The sequence below is a fragment of the Euphorbia lathyris genome, chromosome 9, assembly GCF_963576675.1.
Source record: "Euphorbia lathyris chromosome 9, ddEupLath1.1, whole genome shotgun sequence".
Lineage (NCBI taxonomy): Eukaryota > Viridiplantae > Streptophyta > Magnoliopsida > Malpighiales > Euphorbiaceae > Euphorbia > Euphorbia lathyris.
The window spans coordinates 10544872-10556562 of record NC_088918.1 but is presented as its reverse complement, the minus strand read 5'-3'; the positions used below and the strand labels follow the sequence as shown (position 1 = coordinate 10556562).

Sequence of the window (11691 nt, the reverse complement as noted above, 5' to 3'; positions counted from 1 at the left end):
AAAAGTCTAGAGATCGATCAATCACGGTCGGATAGAGAATTCATAACTATCAAGCCGATATAAATTTGGATTTAAATATTAATGAAATGTGTAATATGCATCAAAAGCTTCCAACGCACCTAACCTCGTCCAATTCGTGCACATAATGAGAAAGTTATGCTCTACAAAAGTTCTGATCAAAGTAAGAAGTTTCTGAAAGTCAACCTCTTTAGCGGGATCTAGTTGGATCTCTAGGATTTAGTACTCAAGATTAGCATCCTAATAAGACTAATTAGGCTAGATTTGGAGTCGTATCGAGCAAGTCACACTCTTTAGAAGTTCGGAATGAATCCAAAATTTAACTAGAATGATCATTTTAAAATAAAGTTTCACCTTAAAGGTCATTACATAGTTATAAATAGCCTCATTACAAATCTATCAAAACTGGCTGGATCTAAATTGAACTTTTTGTTTAAGAGATACACTTCCAAGAAGCTCTGTGAGTGTGTAAGCCATCTCCTGACCGACCCATGGTGCATATCATGGCATGATTAAGACTACATATATACGGTCCCAATCATGTATGGACTAGGTATATGCGGTCATGTACACTTCCATGTTAGAACCAATCCGGATCACATATACACAATCCGGATTGTTCGCGGGGCTATGTATACACAATCTTCTAAATGCGTCATTTTTGGCCAATCTAGATCCCTTATATATGGTCTGTATTATCCACCAGATTGTGTATATGTAGTCCTATGAATGCATCCTCTTGGAAAAATTTGTACTACGTATATGCGGCTCAGATTTGATATGTATAGCGTGATTAAGACGGTTTATATGTGATTCCGCCCTTTATAATTTTTTTAAAATCGATTTTTTTTTAATCTGAGTTGAGATTTTTGGGTGATCTCACTAGGTAATCACTCTTTTAATTTGATCCTTAGAGGAATTGAAGTTAGGAATCCATGGTTGGATAACAAAATGGTTAGCAACGATGTATGGACCTCCCTGGATTGTAGCTTGGTAGTCCCTCTAGTTCATAAAATTAATTACATAGTAATCATTAGCAAGGTCAATTATATTAATTGTCCCACTCTTAATGAAGAATTCCTTGAAATGTTGTTCTAAGTAACGAAACTCCACCTTTCTACCCATAACATTGAATATGAAGGACCACCTCCAGTAACCCTAAAGAATCCATTTTTCATCCCCCGAAAAGCCACACAATAGGGAATTCGGGGTCCTCTTCCTCGTCCTTATCACCCTAATCTGGAACAACTATCTAGTGGCGGAGCTAGAAATTGACAGTTGGGGGGCTAATTTTAGTCCGATTATTGGGATTAATTTTTCGAATTCCAGCCCGTCAGGGCTGGGCAAATTTTTTTAAGCTTCCAGCACACTGAAACTTTGTCGTTTTGGTAGGTTGACTAAAGATTATAATATTTTCACACTTTTTATTTTATTTTTAGCTATATTTTTTTTTCATAAAATTTAATTTAGAAATTAAGTTAATTGAGCCTTAAAAGTTAGAAGTTGATTTTTTTTATAGATAATAAATTCTTAAAAAAATAAGTTCAAATAAAACAATAAAGAGTCCAATTGAAAAAATAAAATTCAAATAAAACAAAAAAAAATGAGCTTGGTATGGTTTGAACCTATGACCTCTCACCTTAAAACAAGACTATTAACAAACTTGACTACTTTAAACTATTGAAACAATACTACATAGGTTATATATATATACCAATAATAGGGGGGCTACACAAGATAAAACTAACAGTACTTAAGGGCGGAGCCAGTGGCCGGGGGAGGGGGGAGGGGCTTCGGGCCCCCCTCCGGGCTCTAGGCTGGCTCCTCCCCTGCAGCTATCTACCCAATCATCTTCCGAACATGAATCATTCTCCATACAATCATCCTCCTCACCCTGATCATTTAGGGTATTCTTTTAGAAAATTTTCCTTTTAGCACGGGATTCCAAAGGGTTATTAGAGTTTATGGGGTTTTCATCCAGATGACCATCAACTCCTTTCAACTTTTTAATGTGTCGGCCTACTAGACAGGCAAGATTCACTCCTTCTTCATTTATTAGGGTTTTTGAACCTCCACTCTCGACCTCCTTCTTTTTAACACTTATTGTGTGGTTCAGTCCATTCATGTTCTTAACATATTTTCTTAGAACCACTCGTTACTTACGCACATCATCCATTCCAGACCGAGTCTTTTATATTATATATATATATATATATATATATATATATATATATAATCTTCTAGAATTATAACTAAAGCACATATGCTCTCAAATCAATTAATGGAAATTACTAAATTAATTATTAATTAAGAAATTTCATAAGAAGATATATATTATATATGCTCATATTGGAAAGTTCCTTTGCTTTAATTATATTGATGTCATTGTTAAGAATATATTTCTCTTTCATATTATTGGAAAATACCACACCAACTTTGTAAAAAAATCTACTTTAACACTTTTAGTTATTGTTTGTTTTCATTGATGTTACACTCACTCATACATTATATACCATGTTGTTTTTTTAATCTTTTTAGTAACATGTGATTCTTGCTAATTGCATGGAAAATATCTTCAAAATGATGGATTTTATATATTTACTTTTAATTGATAATTAATTATCTTCAAAATACATTTATTACAAATTTAGAGCATGACAATATTTTTTATTAAGTATATATCTTGTATTTTATAATTTGTTGTGTTTATGTGTTATTTGTGTATTTTTTTAATTAATATCATTTTTATGTATTTCACATTTAAATATTAAATTGTAATTGTATGAACTAAATTTACATATAGTCAATAAAATTCATAAATAGACATTATAATATTAAAAAATACATATACTAAGTTTTTGATATATTTTATTAAAATAAAAAAAAACTTATATATGATAATAATAAACTATTATATGTAGTAAGGAATTTTCTTTTAGATTTGAAAATAGAATAATAAGTTGGAGATGATCTAAATATTTTAAATGTTCCATTCCCCTAAAATTTAAAATATAGCTATTAAATTGACATCTGTTTATTACCTAAATTAAGAAAAGTAATATAAGGAATAATAATTTGGATTTTTGTATCATAGCGTTAGGCTATGCTTACTTATATAAAAATAATATACACATCATTGAATATAAAAATATTTAATTTTTTATTTAATATATCATTGAGTTAAACATGCTCATCTTATGAGTTTCTGAATTTTTCTTTTTTTAATATATTACCTTTGAATTGGGTGACTTGACATTTATATTTAGTTGATTTTATGTAGAAAAATATAAAATATTTTATTATATTTATATTACATGTAATCATATAAAATATATGAATACCAAAATTATTTTGCAATTAAATGTTACACTAAAAAATGCATTCTCCTTTTAAATTAGTAGGGAAGAGGAGAGGGTAATAAAAGAGTCAACTACCATTATTACAGCTAAGCAACAAAGCTTGGACATAAATACTCACCCTTAAACGTACAAAAAAAATATATATATATACTATATAATAAACTATATAGTTTAAAAGTTGGTAAATGAATATCTTGAGGTTGATTCTGTTAGCAATTACAGTTCAAATTGACTAATAGTGTTAAAAACAAAAAGGAAAAAAGTTAATTTTGTTCTTATATTTATTTATTTTTAAATTAACCTTCTTAATTATTATCTAATTATCATAAAAAAAATCCAAAATGAAATATATCATCTTCTCCAGACCCATCACTGAGTCTGAGCAGGAGGGGCGCTTGTCCAAGACCCGGAGATGAGAGGAGACGCAATTATAGTAATGTATAGTGCTATTATAGACTTTTAAACTATACTTTATTAAATTAAAAAAATATATATACTTTAATTAAAAACATTGTCATCAGATTCTTTCCAAATTAAAAACGTTGGCATTAGATTAAATTAAAATATATATATATATACTTGATTAAAAACATGGCCATCAAGTACTAAGCAGTGTTTCCAAATTCTCTAATTTACATCAGATTCTTTCTAAATTTCCTAATAAAAATGTTGGACATCAATTCTCTAATTTATCTCAGAGTCTCTCCATAATTATCTCCCTCATCCATCAATCCTAACAAAATTTCTAATTTATCTCTCCCTTCTTTAATCACACTTCAATCCCAAAAAATATTAAACAGTAATATTATCCTTCATCTTCAATTCATTAGCTATATAATCAATTTTGTTCTCTAATCACCTCATTGTCAAACTTCCAATTGCTAATAGCTTTTTTTTTTACCTTTGAAAGACTATAAGATTTTGATTTACTTGGTTGCAATTTGGGAGAAACGCATCAAAATCTTCCAATTTCAAGAACTTACCCGCTAAATTCCGTTAAGTGAGATGATCATATTTGATTTTTCATTTTTCTGTTATCATGCTTTGTGTTCTGAGGAGCATAAAATCTATTAGAACTATTTCACAATTTATTAAATTTGAGAATTTTGCAAATAGAAATGCTCATAGACATCATTTTGTACAAGAAATTGGGTACTTAAGTAATATCCCTTTATACAATTTTTGTTTGCTAAATGTAACAAAACAATGTCATTTTTTTCCTTTAAAAAAAACAATGTCATTTTTAAGTACTATTTTTTTTATACCTTTGACTTTTCTACTTTATTTTTTTTACTAGGCCCCAATTGGTAACTCGAGCATGGGCTTCTAAAATCTCAGGATCGGCCCTGATGTTCAACATAGTTTGAATTGAATTTCAAAACATTCGTACAAAATCTCATTCTGGGAGTACGTTTTAAGGCCGTAGTCCCAAGTTTTGCAATCTGGGCTACAAACTTTGTTACTTTTATAGCCATTATTTTTAATGAAAGATTGTGGTTTTGGGACTCTATGGGTGAAGATTGGAAGTTTTTATTAGATTATATTAGATGTATTTTATATACAAGGGTATATATGTAATTTAGTCAAGTAGTATGTAGTCAAGTAGTATGTAATAGTATAAATACATTTGTATCCCATTAATAAAATTAAGAGAGTATTATTTACTTTACCATTGTTTACATGGTATCAGAGCAAAAGTTTCTTTTCTCTCTCACTCTTATAACAAAATCAATAGTTTACAGGATCTATTCTGAAATTTTCATCAATTGCTAAAGGATCTATTCTGATATTTTCATATCTTGCTAATACAACAAAACGAATTCGAGAGTACGTAGTGCATCGATCGCGCTACCTCGTGAAATCGTTTTTCTTTTCCTGCTTTTCTCTTAACCGACTGCAGATCGTCTTTTCCTACAAACAGTAGCGGCGATGGAGCAGCTTTCCCTTCCTTCCTCTCTTTATCGGTACTTGATTCATTCAGTAATGTAAGTTTTCTGTTTAAAGTTTCTGCAGTTTGCTTTCTCTGTTCCCTGTATTTCATCACTGTTATACTCGATTTCTACTCGGTTCCTGTAAACTTGATCTTTGTGTTGTGAATCTGCTGTTGATACAACCTCTGCGATTTTCTTTCCTGCCTCTCTCTCATCGATCTTCTGGTCTCTGAGATTTGTGGATTTCTTACTGGTTTTTAGCTTGATTGTGTGCTCCTGGTCTTTGCGTTTTATCACTTCAGCGTTGATTCAACAAGTTCTCTGGTTTTCCGGTTCTCTGGTGGTTTCTTCTTTGCTGTTAAGTGAGATTTGCTATTTCTGGTCTTCTTGCGCATTGATTGTTGTTGCGTTCCTTTCTTCTGGATTTCTTGAGAATTAACTGTTGTCAACGGTTTCCACTTGTGAGGCTGTTTTCTACTTAATCTTACTTCATTTCAACAACACTTATTTCATATGGATACTGGTGGTTTTGTTGAGCCTGGATATGTAGATTTTGAGGTCGACGATCTCTCGTCGGATTCCTCACCATTGCCGTCTGAAATTGCTAAGTCACCTGCACTTCACCCGGAGTTAGGTTTCAATGAACTTTCGTTTCAGCACCGCTCTCCAGCTTCACACCGTAGGTCGTCTTCTTCGTAGAAACTTCTTTCTACTGGTTCTGAGAAACCAAAATCAGATGGTAATGCTAAAGCTCCTGATCTCTCTTTTGTTCTTAAGGATAAAGCTCACACATATGTTTCTGGTGAGTCCTCTAAACCTAAACATTCATTACATGCATCTTTTGTACAAGATGAGTATACTTAGTCTCTTCTGCTTACTACGGTGGATAATCCCGGGATTTGCCTTGTTACGGCTCCCTTGACTGGTACGAATTACATAACTTGGAGTATGGCGATGTTGCTTGCACTCTCCACTAAAGAGAAGTTGAATTTTGTTCTTAATGATGACTTTACTCCTGCTCGTACTTCTCCTGAGTATCCTTAATGGAAACGAGCAGACTCTATGGTTATCTCATGGATTTTTAATTCTATTTCTCGTGATTTGGTTGACGGTTTTATGTTCACATCTTCTGCCCGAGCTCTTTGGAAAGAGCTGGAACAACGATTCGGAGGTTCTAACGGACCTCTCATCTATCAGTTGAAACGTGACATAAATGTTCTCCGTCAAGGCAGCCTCTTTGTTGCAATCTATTTCACTAAGCTGAAAAGATTATGGGATGAATTGGTATATATGTGTCCTCTTTCTATTTGCACTTGTGAAGCTTCTGAAATGTGTGTTTGTCTATGTGTTAAGAAAGCATATGATTCTTATAATGTTGATCTTCTAGTTCAGTTTCTCACGGGTCTTCGAGATGAGTATTCACATGTGAGACATCAGATTCTTCTTTTAGATCCATTACCTAACATTCACAAGGCTTATTCTATGATTCAAAATGTTGAAAAACAGAAAGAGGTATATTCTGATGTTTCTCAATTAGAGATTGTTGCTCACACTTCTCATACCAAATTTGCTGCTACTCCGTCCTCCACTTCTACTCGGGGACAGAAACGAGATTCCGGTAATAAAGCTGATCGTTTTTGCACTCACTATAACAAACTCGGTCATGAGAAGGACACTTGCTTCAAACTTCACGGTTACCTGGAGTGGTTTCAGGATTTTAAGAACAAAAAGAAGGTTAAATTTTCCAAACTAAAGGCTAATTGTGTGTCTTATTCTACTGATACTCCTATGGATTTTTCAGATTCTGAAGCTTATGAGAATAAGGAGAATCATAATTCTGCAAACTTCTCTATGCCTCCGGGTTTTGCTCAACTTGTTCAAAATGAAGTTCAGAAGCTTATGAAAAGCAAAGGGAAAATGAATCATGGTGATGATGGCACTTCTTCATCTCCTACACCTTTTGCCAACTTTTCTGGTTTTGCAGGTACTATTTTTCCTTCTGTTTTTAATGCAAATATGAACATTCCTCCTTTTCCTACATCAGTTTTTACCTCTAATTTTCCTTATTGGATTATTGATACGGGAGCTACTTCCCACATGAGTAGTCATCTTACTCAATTTACTCACTACAAATCTATCAATTCCAATAACTTGGTACATTTGCCCGATGGTTCCAAAAGTATCATCAAACATGTTGGTTTGGTTACTATTGGACCTAATTTTACATTACAGAATGTTCTTCACATTCCTACTTTTACACATAATTTGTTATCTGTTGGCAGATTGATACATGATTCATAATTGGTGATTAAATTTTTGTCCAATGTTTGCCTATTTCAGGACCCACTTACTAACCGTCTCCTCGCTGTTGGATTTTTCCATGGAGGACTCTACTATCTTACATCTCACTCCTTTACGCATACTATTTTAGAACAATTTTCTAGCAATATTACTGCAAATGTTGTAACTTATTCTCATACTGCCGATTTATGGCACCAACATTTAGGACATGCTTCTGTTTCCAAGTTACAACATATTTCTGTTATTTCTACTATATCAAATAGTTTGTCTTGTTCTGTTTGCCCTTTGGCCAAACAACAATGACATTCATTTTCTCGTATTTCTATTTCCACCATTGCTTCATTTGAATTGTTACATATTGATCTATGGGGGGCATATAAATTGCATTCTTTAACTGGAGCAAAATACTTTCTTACTATTGTTGATAATTTCACACGTGCAACGTGGACAATTTTACTCAATACTAAAGATCAAGTTTTTTTCGCTATTTCATCTTTTGTCTCCCTAATTGAAACTCAGTTTCAGGTGAAAATTAAACAAATACGTACCGATCATGGTACCGAATTTCTTAATAAAACTTGTTTCAAATTTTTTCATTCCAAAGGCATTCTACATCAGAAATCATGCATGTATACGCCTCAACAAAATGGCATTGTTGAACGCAAACATAAACACTTGCTTGAAATTACTCGGGCACTTCTTTTTCATGCTTCTTTACCTAAGCAATTTTGGGGAGAGGCTTTATTGACAGCCACATACCTCATAAATATCTTACCTACTCCTTTGTTAAATTGGTTATCACCATATGAAAAATTACATAATAAAGTTCCACCTTATGGTTTTTTAAAAACCTTTGGCTGTCAATGCTATTTTTCTAATCTTCATCCCTCTCGGGACAAATTGGATCCACGTGCATTTTTCGGAATTTTTTTGGGATACGCTTTTGACCATAAAGCATATAAAATTTACAATCCTTTAACTAAAAAAATTATCATTTCACGAGATGTCGCCTTCCATGAAACTATTTTTCCATATTCCTCTATTCCTACTACTACACCTCCTACATTTTCTTTACCATTACCTACATTCTTCCCATACCCGGATCCTCCTACTCCGCTCACCCCTATCACCACTTCTTTACCACTTGACCCGGATTCTCATACTCCGAACATTTCTACACCCACTTCTTTACCACCCGACTCTTCATCTTTACCTCACGATTCTCTTACTTCTCCCATTAATTCATCCTCACCTATTTTGGAACAATCTCCCGTTCTTTCTACAATTCCTACCTCCTCTCCTATGAATCAGAATTCCCCTTTACCTTCTTCCTCGACTAATTCTCCTGTTTCTTTACCCAATTCTACACTACCCTCTTCTTCTTCTATTGTCCCATTATCCGTTCCCCATTCCCCTACCATTGATTCTAATGTTGAACCTACTACCTATCAACAAGCATGTTCTAATCCTAAATGGGTTCAGGCTATGGAAGCTGAATTACGTGCTTTGGAAGAAAATAATACTTGGGATTTAACTACTCTTCCTAAAGGGAAAAAGACTATTTCTACTCGATGAGTTTTTCGTATTAAACGAAAGCCTGATGGGTCTATTGATTGTTATAAGGCTCGATTAGTAGCACGAGGGTACAATCAAATTCAAGGTATCGACTATACTAAGAGTTTTTCTCCAGTTGCTAAAGTTGTTACTGTTCGTTTAATGATAGCCTTTGCTTCGGCTCATACTTGGCCCATTCATCAACTAGACATTAATAATGCTTATTTACATGGCTTTGTGGATGAAGATATTTATCTTCAACCCCCTAATGGGTATTCCAAAGCTTCACTCGGCCAGGTTTGTAAATTACGCAAATCTCTATACGGTCTTAAACAAGCCGGTCGTCAATGGAATAAAGAACTTACCTCCCAACTTATTGCATATGGCTTTAAACAAACATCTTGTGATCATTGTCTTTTCACTTATGATCATTCTGATATTTTCCTTGTTCTTATTGTCTATGTTGATGACATTCTTATTACTGGCAATTCTTCGGATGGTATTCAAAATGTTAAAAATCATTTACATTCTCTTTTTACCATAAAGGATCTCGGTCCTGCCAAATATTTTTTGGGCATTGAGTTAGCTCGGGACACTAATGGTATTTTTTTTGTCTCAACGCAAATATATCTTGGACTTATTATCCGATGTGGGACTTAAAAATGCAACTCCTTCTCCTTGTCCCATGCCACCTAGTCTCATCTTAGATTCTGATCTTGGCACTCTAATTGATTCTCCATATCAATATCGTCGTTTAATCGGTCGATTATTATATCTGAATTTTACTCGTCCAGATATCAGTTTTGCGGTTCAACAATTAAGTCAGTTCATGGCAAAACCATGCACTCATCATCATGATGACGTACTTCATCTTCTTCGGTATCTTAAGGGTACTATTCACTATGGTCTTTTTTATAGTGCTTCCGCTGATTTTCGTTTAACTGCTTATTGTGACACAGACTAGGGACGTTGTAAAATATCGCGCCGTTCTGTTAGTGGTTTCTGTATCTTTTTGGGCACTTCTTTAATATCTTGGAAAGCTAAGAAACAGCCCACTGTTAGTAAGTCTTCCGCTGAAGCCGAATATCGCAGTATGGCAAGTACGAGTTGTGAATTGAAGTGGTTGTCTTACTTACTTCGTGAATTTTTTATTCCTTTACATCTACCCATTCCTCTTCATTGTGATAACAAGGCCGCAATTTATATTGCTTCGAATCCAGTTTTTCACGAACGTACCAAACATTTAGATATTGATTGTCACATTGTTCGTGAATTATTACTTTCTGGTTTTCTTTCAACTCCTCATATTTCCACCAAACTACAACTTGCTGATCTTTTTACCAAACCTTTATACGCCCCATCACTTCGTTCTTTCCTTCCCAAGCTGGGTCTTGTTTCATCACAACCTCCGTCTTGAAGGGAGGGGGGTATTAGATTATATTAGATGTATTTTATATACAAGGGTATATATGTAATTTAGTCAAGTAGTATGTAATAGTATAAATACATTTGTATCCCATTAATAAAATTCAGAGAGTATTATTTACTTTACCATTGTTTACAGTTTTTGTATTTGAATGATAATGATATAATACATGCTGCTAGGATGATATTATTGAATTTAAAGTCAAGTTTATGCTGTTGAGAAGTTAGGTACTGTGTTAAGAAACTAAAATAGTTTCCTCAGTATTCTGATTGAGATATTCTTGTCACCCAACAGTAGCTTGAATTGAATCAATGCTCGTTGATTTTCAAACATTGTATAGTTTTCTATTTTAATGAATAACTTCGAAAATTCCCTAATAGAAGGAGTAGAGACCCAGCCAAAAATTAAGCTAATAATGTCGAAAATGAAATTCCACCACCTAAATTTGTTAATTTAATTGATTTTAAAGAGAAATTAACAAAAAAAAATAGAGAGAAAAATGAAAAATAAGTAATTAAAAAGAGATCGAAAAATAGTATATTTGATTTTATTTTTTTATTTTGAGGGTTTTTTTTATGGTAATTAGATAATAAGGGAGTTAATTTATAAAAGGCATTATACTCATTTGGGTCCCTAAATTAAAGCTTCAAAATCAATTAGGACCTTAAACTATCAAAATCATCAATTAGGTCCCTGAACTAAGCAAAAACCATCAATTGAGTCTCTATCCTATCCTAAAATCGGAAAATGTGTCTATTTGATATAGACTGTAATAATATATGTGTTGATTCAAAATGAGTTTGAGAAAGAAAGTATGAAATTATTCAACTGAATGATTTTCAATGAGGCCTCAATTGAAGATTTTTATTTAGAATGTGGACTCAATTGATGATTTTTAGCTAGTTCAGAGACTTGATTGATGATTTTGATAGTTTAGGGTTCTAATTGACTTTGAAGCCATAGTTTAGGGATCCAAATGAATGTTATGCCTTTATAAAATAAATAAATATAAGAAAAAAATTAACTCTTTTTCCTTTAACTTTTGATTTTTTTTTAACACCATTAGTCAATTTGGACTGTGTTTGTTAATGGAATCTACATC

General features: G+C 32.9%; 1 protein-coding gene across 1 annotated transcript; it reads left to right on the top strand.

Annotated features, from left to right (window-relative positions):
• Nucleotides 1-5181: 5181 nt before the first annotated feature.
• On the top strand, nucleotides 5182-7884 carry LOC136206819 (uncharacterized). Its single transcript, XM_065998000.1, has 2 exons — nucleotides 5182-7292; nucleotides 7649-7884. Exons 1-2 carry the CDS (start codon nucleotides 6371-6373, stop codon nucleotides 7660-7662), a joined length of 936 nt encoding a protein of 311 aa, XP_065854072.1. The 5' UTR covers nucleotides 5182-6370; the 3' UTR covers nucleotides 7663-7884.
• Nucleotides 7885-11691: the final 3807 nt, after the last annotated feature.

What these genes read in the sequence shown, in the direction of transcription:
- LOC136206819 (XM_065998000.1), top strand. Translation starts at nt 6,371, where the DNA reads ATGGTTATCTCATGGATTTTTAATTCTATTTCTCGTGATTTGGTTGAC.